The 18,781-nt window shown below is 35.6% G+C and overlaps 3 protein-coding genes and 2 non-coding genes across 5 annotated transcripts; 4 read left to right on the forward strand and 1 right to left on the reverse strand.

Annotated features, from left to right (window-relative positions):
• Positions 1 to 276: 276 nt before the first annotated feature.
• Positions 277 to 11,276, forward strand: LOC109064024 (SH3 domain-binding glutamic acid-rich-like protein 2). The gene is made up of 4 exons (XM_042713467.1): positions 277 to 455; positions 7,887 to 8,072; positions 9,416 to 9,487; positions 9,906 to 11,276. Exons 1-4 carry the CDS (start codon positions 411 to 413, stop codon positions 9,918 to 9,920), a joined length of 318 nt encoding a protein of 105 aa, XP_042569401.1. The 5' UTR covers positions 277 to 410; the 3' UTR covers positions 9,921 to 11,276.
• Positions 11,277 to 12,271: 995 nt separating this feature from the next.
• LOC122135102 (SH3 domain-binding glutamic acid-rich-like protein 3) lies at positions 12,272 to 14,523 on the reverse strand. The gene is made up of 3 exons (XM_042713468.1): positions 14,344 to 14,523; positions 13,355 to 13,522; positions 12,272 to 12,438 (listed from the first exon to the last, which is right to left on the reverse strand). The coding sequence occupies exons 1-3, from the start codon at positions 14,386 to 14,388 to the stop codon at positions 12,376 to 12,378; spliced, it is 276 nt and encodes a 91-aa protein (XP_042569402.1). The 5' UTR covers positions 14,389 to 14,523; the 3' UTR covers positions 12,272 to 12,375.
• A 1,338-nt stretch (positions 14,524 to 15,861) lies between these two features.
• Positions 15,862 to 18,777, forward strand: rps12 (ribosomal protein S12). Its single transcript, XM_019081074.2, has 6 exons — positions 15,862 to 15,973; positions 16,103 to 16,148; positions 16,788 to 16,904; positions 17,094 to 17,196; positions 18,167 to 18,268; positions 18,685 to 18,777. Exons 2-6 carry the CDS (start codon positions 16,135 to 16,137, stop codon positions 18,745 to 18,747), a joined length of 399 nt encoding a protein of 132 aa, XP_018936619.1. The 5' UTR covers positions 15,862 to 15,973; positions 16,103 to 16,134; the 3' UTR covers positions 18,748 to 18,777.
• Positions 16,642 to 16,714, forward strand: LOC122135234. Its single transcript, XR_006153419.1, has one exon. It is a non-coding gene; the product is annotated as a small nucleolar RNA SNORD101 (small nucleolar RNA).
• LOC122135239 lies at positions 16,944 to 17,028 on the forward strand. The gene has a single exon (XR_006153423.1). It is a non-coding gene; the product is annotated as a small nucleolar RNA SNORD100 (small nucleolar RNA).
• Positions 18,778 to 18,781: the final 4 nt, after the last annotated feature.

Below are 18,781 nucleotides of genomic sequence, written 5' to 3' on the forward strand. Positions count from 1 at the left end.
TATTGAAGTGATAACTTCAATAACTACAGACAGTTCGCAGCAACATTCTAACTATGACAGTAATAGCCAATATATGCTTGAGAGGAGGATTTACATAGCTTTTCAGGTATTTTACATATGATAATCGTATAAATAATAACACGAATATCCTTAGTCTTTTGTGGGAGATGTAAACTACATTTCCCATGATTCACGTCTTGATATGGAGCCAGAGTGAGTCTGTCGCGCTCCCGAGTGAAGTGCACTGATTGAGCGCGAGCGGCTTTATTACAGATCACCGGGCGCGCGCACTCACTTTAATTTCAAAGGTTGACGGTGACGTCACCGCTGGTCCAAAGAAGTCTATAGAAAGGGAGAGCGCAACATTTCCCAGCCTTCATTCTTCCGCGAGAGGGCAAGTGTGGATTAGGATGGTCATCAGAGTGTATATCGCCTCCTCGTCCGGGTCTGTCGCGGTGAGTAACATGTTTACACCGAGTTGCGTGTTGTAAAACTGCAGAATGACACCAAACGACAGCTAATTTGTATTCTGTGATCTGTAATTGTATAATATATTCTACATATATATATATATATATATATAAACAGTTATTTAAATATCACATTGCGTAGATAATGTAAGAATGTCATAGGTTATAGATATATATGAATAACCTCACTTCATGATACATTTATGGCACTCAGTAAGGTTTTTGTGTGCACGCGAGTTATATATGAATATGTCAATAAGAATTCATTTTTGGAATTCGTTTATTTTCAAGTAAGCCCAGGCCACTTATTAATGAACTTAACCAATCCTGGAAAACCCACCCTCTCATGAACATGGATAATCATATCTTTTTATGTTAAAAATGGCACTTTTAACATAAAAAGATATGATTATCCATGTCCATGATATTTACATGGCACTCCAAGAATAATCCCCCACCACCTAAAAATGGATACCATAAGGGTATAACTGTGGTACATTTTGGTATTTTACACTTACATTACATTTTGGTGCCAAGTGCACATCTAAAGCTGGGTCTGTTTTCAAGCCACATAGTGCAGAACATTCTGGATAGATATGACTTATTGTGACTCTAAAATGTATTACATAACCACTGCCAAACTCAGTTCTGATCTATATATTCAGCAATGATTTCTATCAAATGCTTTTCAGTATTTATTAGATGTGGTTTATGCTGTATTTGAGATAATCCAAAACTGTTGTCCACCTCGGCGCACTGCAAACAGCCATAAAGCTTAAAGGTTGGACAAAGTGCATGTTTACAGAAAAAGCCAACCCACTGCCAACTCCAATGCCACAATCACTTCCGTGCAGATCAGCTCGGTTTTAATCGCTCTGTTACACAGCCTGCAGGAAAAGCACAAGAAATGTCTTGATTCATTTAGAGCTGGGATTATATTTCAGCCTTTTAGCAGGCTGGTCCAGTGACATTGATTTTTAGTTCTTTACATGAGGAGATCACAGTCTCGGAACAGGGATTGGGAGAAAGGATGGGAGACTGTATTCATATTTTCCTGTAATGTCATTCACTTGGTGTTTGATGGTTATCAGATGATGTTTGTATAGTGACTCGCTGTGTATTTGGCAGCTTTGATATGGAGATGAAGCATGTGTTTTTGGATGTTAGCAGATAGAGAGGCACAGTTCAGCACTGTAAACTAATAGTACCAGAATGAGGTAATAGGCTAAATGGGTTATGCACCGATTTCCGCTATCTCCTTATTTCTACAAGATACGGATTGTTTACCCAAAAAGAGCTATTTTTAAGTCTCCATCATCTCAGCACACATTGTTTTCATAAAGCAAACATCTCTTTTATGCTCACATTCTTCTATGCATGGCAAAAAGATGATCAATGGAAAGGAAAAATGAAATGTTTCAATCAAAAACTGGCATGTGATGAGACTTACTGTGTGTGTGTTCACTCAGTTTACATGTGTTTGTTATATAACTTGTTTTGTCTTGTTGATGTGAAGGAAGTGATGGCTGATGAAACCAATCTGTACTTAAAGACTGTACTAAAGATTTGAGGGTTATTATTTTTACTTACAGCTACATAAACACTCTGATTCACATAGCTCTCATAAGCTTTGGTCAGAGGGTGATTATAAAGGTCATACCCTGACTAACCTTTTCCACTTGTTACACTCATCCACCTCCAACCCTTGCACTTTACACATGTATGCAAAGGACTGTGACTGAAAGCACTCTGAGTGTTTTTTAGTCAGCTGAGCTTAATTGAGAGACAGGTTCTACAGTGATATAGGCCCTGTAAGTGTGTTAAGAAAGTCTGAGTGGTAAGAGTGCATTCAGCGCATTGATTCAGAACACACACTCATGGGATTTGTCTTTCTTTTAAAGTGCACTTTGTCTTTTTACTATACAAATGCAGAACTTCTATGTACTTAAAAATGTTTAAAATGATGTACATTCAGATCCAAGTCATATCAGTAGCCTAATAAAAGTAATTTGGATGGAGCAGGACGGCTCGTGATTACATGACCAACCAAATACCGTTTTTACTCCTGTAACCTGTCCTGTTACTGGACACCAGTTTTTTGTTGTTTATTAAAACTAACTTAAAAATTGTTTTGGTAAATGAGATAAAGCTGAAATACAATAAAATATAAATATTAGATGAAAATTAAAACATAAGAAATTAACCATTACTAATGTTGCCTTGGAAACTAACAATAAATAATTTTAAGTTGAAGCCACTGGTTTAAGTCACTCATCTATATAATGACTGGAGTTTCTATTATAGATCAGTGTACTGTATTAATTTAGCCTAATAAAATTACTAAAACTAAAGTAAAAACTAAAGCTAAATAGAAATATAAACAAATAAACTAATAAACATGATAAAAGCACATCACAAAATTCTAGAACTTAAATTAACTGAAAATTAATAATAATAATAGTAATAAAGCTATAACAAAACATTAATGGATACTGTAATGGCATATACTAATACTAAAATAACACTGATTGGATACTTTTGCTCCCAGAATCAAAATACGTTTGAATGATAATTTAAATTGTAAGCATTTTGTGTGTGTGTGTGTGTGTGTGTGTGTGTGTGTGTGTGTGTGTGTGTGTGTATATATATTATTATATATATATATATATATATACACGCTGCCATTCAAAAGTTTGGGATCAGTATGACTTTTAATGTTTTTTAAAGAAGTCTCTTATGCTCATCAAGGCTGCATTTATTTGATCAAAAATACAGAAAAAAAAACAAATCTTGCAAAATGTTAATATAATATAAAATAATGGTTTCTATTTTAATATTGTATAGTCCACGCACTTGGCCCAAGGAAGGTATCCAGTGCTGGCTGAAGGTTTCTTGCATCTTCGGTCTTTTCAGCGCGCAAAGTTATTCAATTTAAATTCAATTCTAATCTGACTCCATTTTAGTATGACCTCAAATTTAGGTTGAAAGGCAAATTGGTTGTTTTTCTGTCTCTAATTATTACTATTATTCTGACATTTGATTATTCTATTTATTCTTTAATATTATTGTACTCGTTCATTCGGGTGCTCATGTCACTCAAAGATATCACTTTGGCCTAAGCGTATCTTACGTTCAAATTCTCGTCAGTCTTGGTTATTAGACAGAGGTAATTGGCTAATACTTTAGACGGCCGCTTCTATACTTGCTCATTCTAAAAGTACTTTTAATAAGCCCCCATAGATTTGTACACACTTGAATAAAGCAACATTATTTCTAGTCAGAGGTCACAACAACTACTATAGATATAAGCCGACCAACATTACTACCCTGATAGTAGTTTTGATATGGTCATGCCATGGTTTTCCCATGTACACTTAGCTAAAGTAATATTACAATAAAAAGAGGTTAGGCTCACCCTATTTAGGATGGTCGAACAACATCCAGTTGACCTAAACGGAAATTCCCTATAAGCCCTTACAATCTAAGTACACTTGAACTAATTCCAAGTGTTAGCCAGATCTCTAAAGATACAATTGGTTTGCCCTATGCTCCATCTGAACTGAATTTTAGCCCAATACTAACCTGACACAGGAAATGCAGTAACAAGGATACAGCATAACTTACAAGAGTCAATAATTACAGAGCAAAACAGAATAGAATCAAATGTAACAATTTATTATCAGTCAGGTAAATATGTATTATGCCAATTACAAACCCAATTCAAATATATAAAATCAATACAAGACATACATTTCTCAAAGATGAATCTAAGAGTAAGATGCATACCTGACTTTTAGAAAAATACGTAGTATGAAGCGTGTGGACCCACTTCATGCTATGGGCTCATTCTGGCTACAGAATCGCGCTGACCCTTTTGCTGCAATCCTTTAAAAACAACATCAAGATAAAATATCACCCAAATGGAGGCATGTACAAACAATTGGAATTTGCATTAAGCCAGGTCCCAGACCTGGGTGGTTTACACCTCATTGGGAACAGAAGGTAATTTACATGGAAGACCCTGGGAAAGGGAACTTCCATTACAGTAAGCAAAATATCTCTTCACTCTTAGGATCTGTATTATCTTTTAGTCTACTTTTGTACGATTGCTATCATTGTACCACTTGCCCTGAGACTATTCAAATGATACTAAACATGACTGTAAATATTACTTGCATTCATGTAGAGCATTATACTATTGACTATTCTGAGTGAACCAAGTGGAGGGAGGATGGGTAAGGGGAAGGAAGGGGATGAGAAGGAACTGATGCATACAGTATGTGAGAGAGGTGTTTCCTACACCTCCACTCTGTGGGGTGTCTCGAAGATGCCCGTGTATGTATGTATTGTCTGTTTCTCAGGAGATCAAAGTATCTGAGGTTCTTTCATCCTTACAATATACTTTAAAATATAATTTATTTCTGTGATGCAAAGCTGAATCAGCCATTACTCCAGTATAAAGTGTCACACGATCCTTAAGAAATCATTTTAATATGCTGATTTATTATTAGAATTATCAATGTTGGCAACAAATATTTTTTTTGGAAACTGCAATACTTTTTTCAGGATTCTTTGATAAATATTCATTAAAAAGAACAGCATTTATTCAAAATATAAATCTGTTTTAAAAATATAAATCTTTGCTATCACTTCTTAACAATTTAACACCATGCTGAATAAAAGTTGTAATTTCTTAAAAAAAAAAAGAATAAAGATTTACTGACCCCAAACTTTTAAACTGTAGGGTATATTGTTAGAAAAGATTTCTATTTTAAATAAATGCTCTTCATTTAAACTTTTTATTCATCAAAAGTCCTAGAAAAACAGAATCACAGGTTCACACGCCTGCTGCTGAGAACGCAGAAGAGTTCTAACAATTCGGATATTGCATGAATCAGAGGTAAAAAAAAATGATATAAATACTGTTCAGTTTCTTGCACAGACCGATCGTTTTGTGTCTTTACACATTAATGTATTGTTGCGAGCCGCAGGGTTTAATTTGCTTTTGTTTGTGTATGTTTTTTTTTTTTTAGTTTTAGTTTTATTGTATGTTTTAGCCGTGATTCCCATCCACTTCCATTATGAGACTGACAGACTGCAACGGTTTGTGTTAAAAATCTTGTTTTGTGTTCTACTGAAAAAATAAAGTCACCTACATCTTGCAATCCCTGGGGGTAAGCAGATAAACATCAAATTTTCATTTTTGGATGAACTATCCCTTTAATGATAGGCAGTTTTTACAGGAAACACAATCTTATTGGGTGAACTATCCCTTTAATGATAGGCAGTTTTTACAGGAAACACAATCTTATTGGGTGAACTATCCCTTTAATGACAGGCAGCTTTTACAGGAAACACAGTCTTATTTAACAGGTTGTTACAGACATAGAGAAGAGGAGTTCTTGAAACGAATCAAATAGACAGAGAATGTCTATGTATTCAGTATTTTGTTTTGAGAATAAAACAATAGCTGCATTGTGTGGCCGCGCAGGTTCGACACAAGGCTAGAGCTGCTTTTGTCCTGCTCTCTGTTTATCAGGGCAGGAATTTTATAGAGCTTTTAAAAAGCACAGACAGAGCTTAATGTTTAATAGAAAGCTGCTCTACCTTTACAAAGAATCTCCCTCTCTTTCTTGCAGTCAAACATGCACATAGGCCTATGTGTGTGAGACATATGTGATTCAATCAACGCATAACTCAGTATGAATCTTTATTCAGTTGTGCTTCCTATGTGCACAAGTGTGTGTATGTGTGTGTATTTAGTGACAGAATTCATCTGAACAGTCTGCAAGCAGTGTCCGCCCAGCAACTCGCTCTGCAAAGTCAGCAGAGAGAGAGACAACGATCAGCAAGGCGAGATGAGGTAAGGCAGGGGTCGTTTTGTGCTCCATCTGTCCTCCTCCACAATGTGGATATGTCCAAAAACACTCTCTCTGGACAACACACTGTAGTACTGCCAGACTAGGGTGTGTAGGTGTGTGTGTTTTTGTAAGTCACACCCTCTCAAACAGCGGTTGAAACCAGGCCTCATATACTGTGGTTAGGTGCGCAGACTGAAGAAGTGTCAGTCCCGGAGCCTGTTGAGGCATAATGCATGTATGTCATCAACTAAAGGTGTACATATAGATAATCCATCATATTAAGTGTGTGTTTATGTGTGTGTGGTGTTTAATAGTTGAAAGATTTAAGGTTGTAATGTACGCACAAATTTTTATCTTAAAGGGATATTTCAACCATAAATGAACATTCTGCCATCAACAAATTATTTTAGTACCATTGATATAATGTAGACAAATAATTGAGTTTCTGTTTTATTTTAAGTGTAATTAATTCTTTTTTATGTCTTTATAGTTTTTAATAGTTTTTTAAATATTTTATTTTATTCAGGTTAATGTTTCTTTTATTTCAAGTAAATCTGTATTCTTTCTTCCGTGAAACACAAAAGGTGATAAAAAAAAAAGAATATTATATTTTTTGGAAATATAAAAGGTTTTGGAACAATTGTAAATTATGACAGAATTAATCCTTTAAGACATTTTGTTAGCTATGAATAGGCTACGTGGTTCAGAAATGATTTTTTAGCTAAAATGTGAAAATGTGTTTCATTTTTGTAGTTAAAACTGAAGCATCAATTAAGTCTACTGTGTTGTCTTTTAAGGAAGGTGTCTATAAAAGGAATGTTCTCATTTTAGAAGTGTTTTCATCTCTGTGTGCCACTTCTTAATGCATTCATTAACTACATGCTGGGAATTTAAAGAAAGACATATTAATGCTTTGGAAAATCTATTTTGCCTGGCATTGTTGCAGTGGAATGGAATTATTAGTTTTTAAACAGCACAACTGAGAGATGAGTGCAGAGGGCGACAGACAACACAATAATAAAATAATGTTAATATGGGGAAGGATTCAGAAACACAGGATTCCAGGACAAAAAAACAGATGTTAAATAACCTTTTTGACCACACAAATGGCCACTCAAAAGCGCTATGAAACATACACACACATTACATTTGGTTTAAAAAAAAAAAAAAAAAAAATTTGATGTCAATCAATACTTCTCCTCCTATTCTATTAAGTAATTAGGGAATTGTCACTGAGTGCCCAACCATAAGTGTTTACATTTGGTTTAAAAACTTTTTGTCAATCAATACTCTCCTCCTACATCTGACTAATGGTTACTAATGTTTTTTTTTTGAGTGCAACCATCTATTAAATTCAAAGGCTGGACATGACAGGCTGATCAGTACAAAAATTGTTATTTACATTTGTTAATAACACTTTTAACTAGTAACTAGTACTAGTACACCACGTCTACTTTTATACACTCATAAATGCTCATATTCACATTTGAGAGTAATCTTAATAAAACAGATCATTCAATAGCTATCACAGATCATTCATTGTGTGATTCCTCAGGTGAAGAAACATCAGCAGGCCATCGTGGGCTTTCTGGAGGCCAATCGGATCAACTTTGAGGAGGTTGACATCACGATGCTGGAGGATCAGAGGCTCTGGATGTACCGGAACATTCCTGAGGAGAAACGACCTGAAAAGGGCAATCCTCTCCCCCCTCAGATCTTCAATGGAGATGACTACTGCGGTGTGAGTCATCAATTCTTTTAATTAGAAACTAATACATAGGCTTGCTACATCAAACACTGGACAGGTGATGTTCCCTCTTCTATTAAAACATGATCACTTAACTTGTACAAAGATTAACCAATAATCTTCTGTCAGAAGCTAATTTATAGTTAGATACTCACACATTGGTTAAATCTTCATCAGTATACCACAAACCACAATTCATTCGTATTAATTGGTTCTGTAAGATGTCAGAGGGATTCTGCTGAAGTAATACACTGTTTCTCTCAGACACTTAAATCAACGATAAGCTAAAAGCTCCCTGTCTGGCCCATGAGTCCACATTGGGTTGGCTTGAGAGGATGTTTATTAAAAATCAATATATATAAACAAAGATCCATGGTGTAAGCTTTGTGGCACCGTTCTCTTTTCCAGCCTACATTCTATTGTGGTATTTATTATGTTTTGTCTATCCAATCACATTAAAGCATGAGATGTCCTATGTAAGGTAGTGAAAAAAGGGGAAGGCATTTTCATGCCTCTGATTCTTCCAAAAACACATCTTAAAGTTAAAAAAATTGGATTTTTCAGGCAAAACAAACCCTATTACTCACATTCACACCTACACACACACACTTACTTTTTAAATTAGAGTTGTAGTGTAATATGCCACTGTGTCTCTCTTGCCATAAATGGCTGAAGAATCACAAAGACATTTATGAGTTTGAATCTTAATTTAGAAATGATTCATCACTTAACACTTGAGTTATGGTAAGGTTTGTATATTTTGTAAATGATTCATGGAAGTGGCTGGATTTTGCTGAGTGCCCAACCGATCTAATCTCATAATAATCCTGATTACTCATAGACCCTGCCCCCAACATCTCTCGTAGCCAATCAGAACAGCAGATCTGCTTCCTTAACATGTCGCAGTGATTAACTATTTGACGCTACTGAAGGGCAAGACACATTTGTACAAGACACATCCTTGTATATTTTTAAAAGAACACATGACCAAGGTGCTTTTGTTTAATAGGAATTTTTATATATATATATATTTTATATATATATCAAGATATATTATATATATATATATATATTATATATATATATTTTTATATATATATATATTCAGCAGGTTCTCTTGTTTAATTTGATATTTATGGCAGATAAAAAAGTCACAATTCAATTGTTATGTTAAATGGCATAATTAATTTAATTTGAATCAGCAGGTTCTCTTGTTTAATTTGATATTTATGGCAGATAAAAATGTCATTATTATATCCAAGACAAACAGAACAAAAACACTGAGTTACAGTTGCTAAAAATCTCTCCTCAGTCATAATCATTTTATCATTTTTCAGGATTATGAAGATTTCTTCCTGTCTAAAGAGATGAACACAGTGTTCTCATTCCTCCGTTTGCCCCCTGTAAAGGTACAAACACACTCCTGCTTGTCTTTTAATCAAAATATAAAAATAAAAAAAAGTTCTTAAAACAATTTTATTTCAGAAGCTAACTTTTATATTAGATAATGAAACCTGTTTTCAGAAAATGTATCTTGAATATATTTTATATATTTCTCCTATTGGCAATTTATTTTATTGTTTTTTATGCATTAATTTTGTTGGATTTATCCTTAAAAACACTATTTGCCAATGGAATAAGAAAAATATAGTGTATTCAAAATGTATTCTATGAAACACATTATGTAATTCTCATAGTGGATGTTTGATTATTAAGATGCTTTTTTTGTCATATTTTGTTACTGGCTCTGCACTTGTTTAATGTGATATTGTTATGGATTATAGAATAGCATTAACATCTAACTGAATTCATTTCTGTTCTCTGCAGGACTCTGAATCGTAGACCGTGTCGTTGACATTTCTAGACTGAAACACTGTGGTTTTGCCTCTTTTTCCCGTGATGTAACTCTCGTCCCCTGGTCTGAAGCCCTCACTGCCAGCAATGCTTTAGCCAAACACTCGCTGCCCTCCAGCCCAGCTTTTCCTAAGAAATATCTTCTCATTCAAACACACGCATACACAGGGTGATTACATATGTTTTCTATGGCCAATTAATTATTTATGTGCATTGCTGTTTTCTTTAATTTGTTGTACATGTGTTGCATGAAAAGCCTTTTCTGCTTTTTTTTAACATGATACAGGGATAGAAAGTGAACTTATACCTGTGTGCATTTGTTTGCGTAAGACTTATATTGTTAATCTACACAAATAGAATAATAAGTATGCAAGGCTGCATGTACAAGTCTCTTGTAAGGCGTTCTTTGTTAAGGAGCTCAGACAGACGGCCAAAAGGAAATGTAGGGAAACAGCAGAAGAATTTGGTATAATGTTGTCCTTTCCGCAGGCTTTGATCTATTTGTAAAAAGAAGTTCAGACCAAAAACCAAAACAGCCTCAAAACAGGAAATAGAATCCTGACCTGAATTAAGATCTCAGCATAACAGCGCTGATCTAAACTCAGTGCTTCCATGACATATAATGGCTTTTCAAAGCTTTTCAGAGTGTAAAACGGGTCCTGAATCAGTATTTGAACACCTTATGCTTTATTAGTGGAATTTCAGATCTCATTCCTAAAGCCTTTTGTTCCTTCTGCTGGAAAACATGCTGAAGAACTCATATCTTGTTTGAGGATATCTCATCTTTTTTTCTTTAATTTGTCTGTTAAAATGTGTTTTTCTTCTCAGGGGTATATTAGCATGTAGCATGTAACACATTGTGATGCCTCGACTTTCAGCTCACCCATTTATGTAGCTTATATAGTGACTTATACAAAGCTGGGGAGAATCGTTGGTTTACTCACAATGTTGGTTTTGTGGAACATGTTTTATATTTACAAAGTCTACTCTCTATTTTCTACTGACAATCTACTGCCATTGTCCCCCAAAACCACCTTAAACAAAACAGACACATTCCCAAACCATTTTCATTTACTATTCATTATGATGTGCGCTTCTTGCATCACTCCTCCCACCCTTTCATGAAATGATGAATAAACACTACATGTATGTTTACGCGCACACACACACACCATTCTCAGGACACAATTATGTTTATGTCACACACACATATAGTCACACATTCTGTGAAAATGTATCATTCCTCTCTATATTGATGCATGTATGAAGTTACTGTTGTTTACTCTCATTATCTAAATGAATAATTTAAAAATCTCATTTTTAATAAAGTATATTCAAAAGCTTCTTTAATAGTGGTTTCTTGTGTTTCTCAGGAGAGTCTTGATTAAGGCAAATATTGCATATAAAGCAAAATATCAAACCAAGTGGCATTATTAATAATTAAAACAATTGATTTCTCTTTATTATTTATATATGTATATTTAAATCATAAACCATTTTGTTTAAGCGTGCTGTGTTGGATTAATTTTACAGATACAGTATAATGTGTGTGTACAACATACTCTTACTTTTAAAAAAGTCCAATGGAACAGTCCAGATATCCCAGCATGCCTTTGCAAGTGGCAGTTTTGCATTAGCTAGCATAAGAGGCTGACTTAGAGAGTGTGAGAAAATGTTGTTCCTCTATAAATAGATACAGATGTTTGCTACCCACAGATGTTTGCAACCCATGAGTTGAATACTAAAAATGGACGGATACAGTTTTCAAATAACAAACATTTTGCCACACAGGACAAAATTAGAGAGTCTATGACCCCTAGAGGATCTGCCAATTATAATTTGATTTCAAAATAATTTTGTAAATATATATAAAAAGCTCATGGATACTGAACTTAGTCACACTGTTTCAGTTTAATTTAAATCTATCAAATATCTTATTTTCAATAGATTGTTAATCTGAATCTCTGCAAGTTTAATGTTTGCATTTGTTGCCAATACCTTTTAATGGGTTAATCGGAATTTAAAAAAATTATTCTACCTACATTTTGCTTTTGATATTTAAATATGAATACTAATGATAGTGAATACTAATTAAAATATTAAAATTTAATTGAAAGTCATAGCAATGAAGGCCTAATACAACACTACCTGTAAACTATAAATAATAAGCTTTTAAGCTACTGTCATGGGTTTCGAACTTTAAAGAGGAATCACTGCTAAAAAACGCATCAAGTGGATTAAATTTAAGGTATTTGAGACATTACTGCAACCTAGTGGTCAAATAGGGAAGGTGCTCAAAATGTAGACGTACTGTAGATACAAAATGCAGCAGAGATATATGCTTGATAAAAAATCTTTTTTCATTTAATGATGTAAAATATGTATGTACCTAACATATGTAATCTTAAAAACACAAGGATTAGTACAGTGTGCCTATAGTAGCTCAGAGTTTGAAGAATGCCCCTGGTTTCCCATCCTCCACTGCATCAAAAAACTTCTGATAGTCCTGTGAACACAAACACAGATGATAACCAGCTTTACATGGTCTTTACAATAAAAATATGAGTATGGAAGAATAAGATTTGAAAACTCCAAGTGATAATTCTTAAAGCATTTACGCAGGTAATGTACATCCAGACACAATGCATGAGTGGAATCTGAGCTGTGTGTGTTTATTTGCTGATTTGTGAACAGTGTGTGCTGTTTTGAGCATCAGAACACAATCTCAAGATGTTCCCAGACTATCACAAGAAACCACTGGTGCATTCCAAGCAGTGGAAACATCTACAGTTGATGGGAGTGTTTGAAAAGGTGTGTTTTAATTTAGAAGAAACTAAACTAGCCTAACAGGTCTACTGTGCATATATATAAACCCTTTTGTTTCAAGTGTTGTTTGCACAACAAAATTAACAGCATTGACATACACTACAAACACTTACGCCCTCTCAGTGACTGACTCAGCGGTTCAACACGCTTGTTGCAAAACCCAAGGAGCGTACTGACAGATACACATTGTTCGTTTAGAAGATTTCCATGTTTTGTTTATGCTGTATTACAGGTAATAGTCTGAACTTCATGTGGTTTTCTTAATAAACTACAAAAGACTTCTTCTCAGGAAACGTTTCATTTGTGATTCATGACATAATACTCATAATTAACAGAAAAACTCATGGATACTGAACATAAGTCACATTATTTGATAGATTTAACACAGTTTAGTGTGTAATGTAAAATAATTCTAATTCAGTTAAATTAATTTAAACACTCATCTGAATGTCAGCGAGTATACAGTTTGTTTGGAATATAAAATCAACGGACCATTCCTGATTTGATGGTGATTTTGATGCAGTTAAAATAGATGCACTATTTCTCTCTTGATCTACAGATCAGTATCAAAAACTAGGCTACAAGATGAGACTCACCCCACAGTATTTGTCTCCATTAAAGACCTGAGGGGGCATCGCTGAGGGGTTTCCCGCCTTCTTCCTCATCTCCTCCTTCACGTCAGCGCTTGCTGAGATGTCCACGGCAAAGTACTTGATCTTTTTGGAATCCAGGAACTGGAAAATCTCAGACTGGTGTTGCTTTACCTGAAGAAACAGAGATGGAAATCAACAAACCTCTGACAAAGCACATTGAAACTCTGGTTTCTCCTCCTTTTTTAAAACATGCGACAAGAACAACTAGTTATACACTTCAATTATCTTGAAATAATGTTTTTCACCTTCTAAAATGTTTTTTTTTATCCTTCTGCAGACACAAACATATACACAAAGTTCTGTTAACTAATCTAATTTGACATAAGATGACTGTCTAGCACAGGGGTCTCCAAACTCGGTCCTGGAGGGCTGGTGTCCTGCAGAGTTTAGCTCCAGCTTGCCTCAACACATCTGGCTGGAAGTTTCTAGTATGCCTAGTAAGACCTTCCCTTACCAAAAAGTAGTATACTTCAAGTTTATTTTATTAAGTATACTTAAGTAAAGTTCAAGTATATTTTGACTTTTTGTAAGTATAAGTCAAGTATACTTAATTGTCATTATAAGTATATATCTTAGAAGTACATAAAGCCCATTTCTGAGAAGTACATAAAAAGTAAACTAAAAGTATACTTTCCTATTTTTAGTTTAAAATAAGTATACTAATAGCACACTTGAATAAACTTCTTTTTCGTAAGGGTTAATTAGCTGGTTCAGGTGTGTTTAATTAGGGTTGAAGCTAAATTCTGCAGGACACCGACCCTCCAGGACCGAGTTTGGAGACCCCTGGTATAGCGTGTAAACAAAAAAAAATAGGTACACTTAAAAATATCAATTTATAGTTTCAAAAGTAAAAAAAAAAAAAAAAAAACAGAAAAAAGCAAAAAACAAATATAAACGGTCAGACAAGTCCAGAGAAATAAAGAGATACATACCTCTCTAGAGCCACTCACACTAGTGTAATACACCGTAATGGACATCTTCAAACGTGCTATAAATTTTGTTGAGATTAAAAGTTGCTGCTGAAGTAGACTAGTATTGTGGTATTTCAGAAAGCTGTTTGACCCTTTAAACAAAAGTAAACTCAGCCAACTCAAGGACCAGGAAAGCAAGTTTTGACAGTTCACCTGACAGCCCCACCTACCACAAACAGCACAGAGTCTCACTCACACACACACACACACACACACAACGTGTGGCATGCCGCCCCAAAAACTTGTATGGGGACATTTTATACCGAGTTTGGACAACAAAATGTATTATAATCATCTTGACACAAGCCGGTTGCAAATATGGCTCATAAAGTTAACATTTTAAGATAAGTATATTTCTATATTTTGCTTTAGTGTGTCAGTAGGAAATTGTGTTTACTTTTTCCGAACATTCCTTTAATTGTAATAATCCAGTGATATTTTTGTATACACAAGGAGTCTGACAACAAGCAGTGCTCCACCCAGAGATCTTATCTCATCATCACCAGTCTGTCTGGGATTACAAGAAGAAACAGGAAAAACTGAGACAGACTAAATCCAGAGGAACTGGGGCAACGTCTCCAAGATGCTACAAGAAACCCACCTACAAAGCTACAGTACTGTGAAAAGTTTTAGGCACTTGTGTAAAAATGCTGTAAAGTGAGGGTGCTTTCAAAAATAATGTCATAAATAGACTTTATTTATTTATTAACTAAATCAAATCAACATTTGATTGCGGTGCGAACAGACTTTGCACTTCAAACAGCTTTTGTCCTAGGTGCACTTGTGCATAGTTTTTCAGTTAGCTTTGTAGGTGGGTTTCTTGTAGCATCTTGGAGACATTGCCCCAGTTCCTCTGGATTTAGTCTGTCTCAGTTTTTCCTGTTTCTTTTTGTAATCCCAGACAGACTGGTGATGATGAGATCAGATCTCTGGGTGGAGCACTGCTTGTTGTCAGACTCCTTGTGTATACAAAACATTCAATGGATTATTACAATTAATGGCAAAAAAAGTAAACTTATTTCCTATTTACACACTAAAGCAAAATATAGAAATAACTGGCTTAAAACCATTTTTTTTGTTGTTGGTGAAAATACTAATGGCCTAAGACTTTTGCACAGTACTGTGTGTGTATATATATATATATATATATATTATATATATATATATATATATATATATATATAGTATATAGATATATATATATATATATTATATATTAGTTTCTTCATTTATAATTTTTGTGTGAATGTCAACATACTTTCTGATGGCACTGTCTATCTAGCAACGCTGCTGAGGCACAAAGTTATCCACTGAGTAGACAGCACCACCTGCTGGGGGAGTGAGGTGTTTGCGCCATCGCCGAAGATTAAGCAGAAATTTAAGACGGAAGTGTTAAAATGTTGTTGAGCAATACATTTTCTAAATAATAATACAAACAATAAAACACAAAAAGTAAACTCTATATCCCGAGAGCCACAAGTTCCGTGTGGCTACCAATGCAGGCAGTGAAATGGACACCTTCGGGGCCTTTTGCGCTTAAAACAGTGTTGTCGGCGCTATGACGTCCTCTTTACCCGCAGTCAGAGAGAAGGTAGGGTGAATTTATATGATCGCTGACAGAATCAGTCTTAAATATCCAACATCCCTCCTTTAAAATACTCTAAGATGTATCCTAATGAATGGATACTAATATATCGATTATATTATGCCTTTATTTCAGAGATTTATCCTCTCATCCATCGCTAATCTACAATGGCCGAGGAAGGGTGAGTGATTGTGTTCTCATTCACACTTCAGTGAGCAAGTGCTGCACAACTCAACAGAGAACACGCACTGAGTGACTATTCATCGGCTAGAACTTGTTTTACTCGCCGTAATAGAAGTCTTTTTCCCCATAGAGGAGTAATAATGCCTGCACTTCAGTTTTGTGTACAATGAAAGTAAACGGTGACCTAAAACGGTCTCCAAAAGGGGCGCAAAACTTATTCTGAAGCCATATGATCGTTTTGTGCCAGGTTTGGCTTAATTCAAGTTGTTCACGGAATATCTTGACCGACTCATCTTCAATGAATGAGAACATATTGAACGTTTTTCTATATTTATAAACATTTATACTCGTGCCACAAAAAAGTCATACAGGTTTATTAATATAAATATTTCTCTAATCTCTAAATTAACTTGATTTCTGTTCTTGTGAGTGTGTGACACTTTATAGCATTTAAGGTTTATATTAGATGGTGATTTCTTTTGGTGACCTCGGCTGTGATGAACTGAGTCTTTAGTCGGATACCCCTTCACTCTAATCATGAGTGAGACGTCCAGTCTGAAAAGCCGCAGGTTGTTAAATGCATGTGTGCACACCTGACTCTTTACACCTCAGTAACATCCTCTTGTATAACTGACAGCATCGCTGCCGGAGGTGTGATGGATGTCAACACCGCTCTGCCTGAAGTGCTGAAGACCGCACTCATCCACGACGGTCTGGCCCGCGGTATCCGTGAGGCCGCCAAGGCCCTCGACAAGTAAGAAGTTACTACGTTAAATACTGGAAGATGTTGCTGTGTGTCTATGATGATAATTTGGCTCCCTCTACTGAAGTCTCTGAGGATAACTGCCATTCGTTACCCAATTTCTGTCTGAGATGCTGTTGAAGTGATCGGTCATGACTGTTGGACGAGATTGAAGGCTCACGATCTTTGTGTGTTTGACAGGCGCCAGGCTCATCTCTGCGTCCTGGCAGCAAACTGTGACGAGCCCATGTACGTCAAGCTGGTGGAGGCTCTCTGCGCCGAGCATCAGATCAACCTCATCAAGGTGAGGAAGCTATGAGAAGCATCATAATCAGGATTTATGGGAGCTTTTCCAACCACAGAATAAAACTGTGCCTCGATTCGATTCGTCTCAAACTCAATTGCGACACTCAGAATTATGAGAAACTCTGAATTCTGTGAGATGATTTCCACCACAGAAAAATAACAATTTTGGCTTTTTTTTTTTTTTTTTTTTTTTTTTGCGGTCTCATTTCTCAAAATTCAGACTCTCGGAATCAGTATTGCAAGATATAAATTTAAAACTGTGAGAAACTAAGTTGATTGCATGTTAACCCTTATTTGAGGAGAGAAGACTGAATTGTGAGAAACTTGCAATTGAAAAGAATTGTGGGACTTTGCAAGTACCTTTTTATTCTATGGCAGAAATAGTCTTCCATTGGATTTATACTGTAACCTGTTACCTGGAATTTGACTTGCAGGTTTTTTTTCCCAGCCAGTGGTTTTCAATCCTGGTCGTGGAGACCCACGGCACTGAGTATTTTGTATATTTTTTTTCTTATTTAATGCACCTGATTCTGATAATCTCATTAAGAGAGCCCTTTGTAAACTGAATTGGGTGTTTTAGATAAGAGGGACATGCAAAATATGCAGTGCTCTGGGTCTCCATGACCAGGATTTTAAAAAACCCTGTCCTGGTTGATAAATTGGCGTTGATGGAGGTTACCAAGCCATATCTGGAGAGCTGCTGGTGGCTCTTGATTCAGACCACCCAGGACATCTGAACCACTGCAGTTAGCTAAAGACTATTCTTGTGGGAGGCAACACCCATGTTTGCTTCAGAAAATGTTGATTGTAGTTCCTTTTTATTAGCTATTAAATTCTACGAAAACTCTGAATGCAAAGTGTGTTCTCTTAAATATTGCCAAGAATTTTATTTGGGACCCATAAGCCTGATTTGAACTGCTTAAAGGTGTGGAGTCATAAAATATAACCGTCTTTGTGCTCTCCTGTAGGTTGACGACAATAAGAAGCTTGGTGAGTGGGTTGGTCTGTGCAAGATCGACAGAGAGGGCAAACCCCGCAAGGTGGTGGGCTGCAGCTGTGTAGTCATTAAGGTGGGTGTCTGACTGTAGTCCTGTTCACACCCAAAATCTGTTATTAATTAACTTCAATCTAGAACCTGATGTGTGGGAGAAGAAATGCCTCAAACTTTACAATTAGTGTTTATTAAAAGAATATTTGGGCTTCAGATTTGGGTTGTTTTGAGCCAGGTCGAGTCCAGATGCTGGCTGTCCATGCCCTGTGTTTGGTTTTGATGTCTTGGCTAGATTGAGCGCCTGAACACGAGCCTCTTGGTCCCGTTTTGATTCTTGAGGTCCCTAGAAGGGCAACAAGCTAAATTTACTGAATAACTAGATGACTTGTATTTTGTTTCCTTTTGTAATTGCAGTAAGAATTGAGTCGGGTCAGTTTTAAAACTAAGTGTTAAAGATTTAACATGCATCTAATGTATTCATGTCTCCATCTGCAGGATTACGGCAAAGAGTCCCAGGCCAAGGACGTCATTGAGGAGTACTTCAAATCTAAGAAATAAGGCGCCAAATAAAAGATCTTTTGGAAACTATGTA

This window comes from Cyprinus carpio, chromosome A23 (assembly GCF_018340385.1).
Source record: "Cyprinus carpio isolate SPL01 chromosome A23, ASM1834038v1, whole genome shotgun sequence".
NCBI classification, from domain to species: Eukaryota; Metazoa; Chordata; class Actinopteri; order Cypriniformes; family Cyprinidae; genus Cyprinus; species Cyprinus carpio.

Bases quoted from the DNA above. Each gene is read 5' to 3' on its own strand.
- LOC109064024 (XM_042713467.1), top strand. From the start codon at position 411: ATGGTCATCAGAGTGTATATCGCCTCCTCGTCCGGGTCTGTCGCG. The intron at 456-7,886 runs GTGAGTAACATG...GTGATTCCTCAG, and splicing joins CCTCGTCCGGGTCTGTCGCG to GTGAAGAAACATCAGCAGGC. The intron at 8,073-9,415 runs GTGAGTCATCAA...ATCATTTTTCAG, and splicing joins ATGGAGATGACTACTGCGGT to GATTATGAAGATTTCTTCCT.
- LOC122135102 (XM_042713468.1), bottom strand. From the start codon at position 14,388: ATGTCCATTACGGTGTATTACACTAGTGTGAGTGGCTCTAGAGAG. The intron at 13,523-14,343 runs GTATGTATCTCT...CTGTTTCTTCAG, and splicing joins GTGTGAGTGGCTCTAGAGAG to GTAAAGCAACACCAGTCTGA. The intron at 12,439-13,354 runs GTGAGTCTCATC...TTGTGTTCACAG, and splicing joins ATGGAGACAAATACTGTGGG to GACTATCAGAAGTTTTTTGA.
- rps12 (XM_019081074.2), top strand. The intron at 16,905-17,093 runs GTAAGAAGTTAC...TGTGTTTGACAG, and splicing joins GCCGCCAAGGCCCTCGACAA to GCGCCAGGCTCATCTCTGCG. The intron at 17,197-18,166 runs GTGAGGAAGCTA...GCTCTCCTGTAG, and splicing joins ATCAGATCAACCTCATCAAG to GTTGACGACAATAAGAAGCT.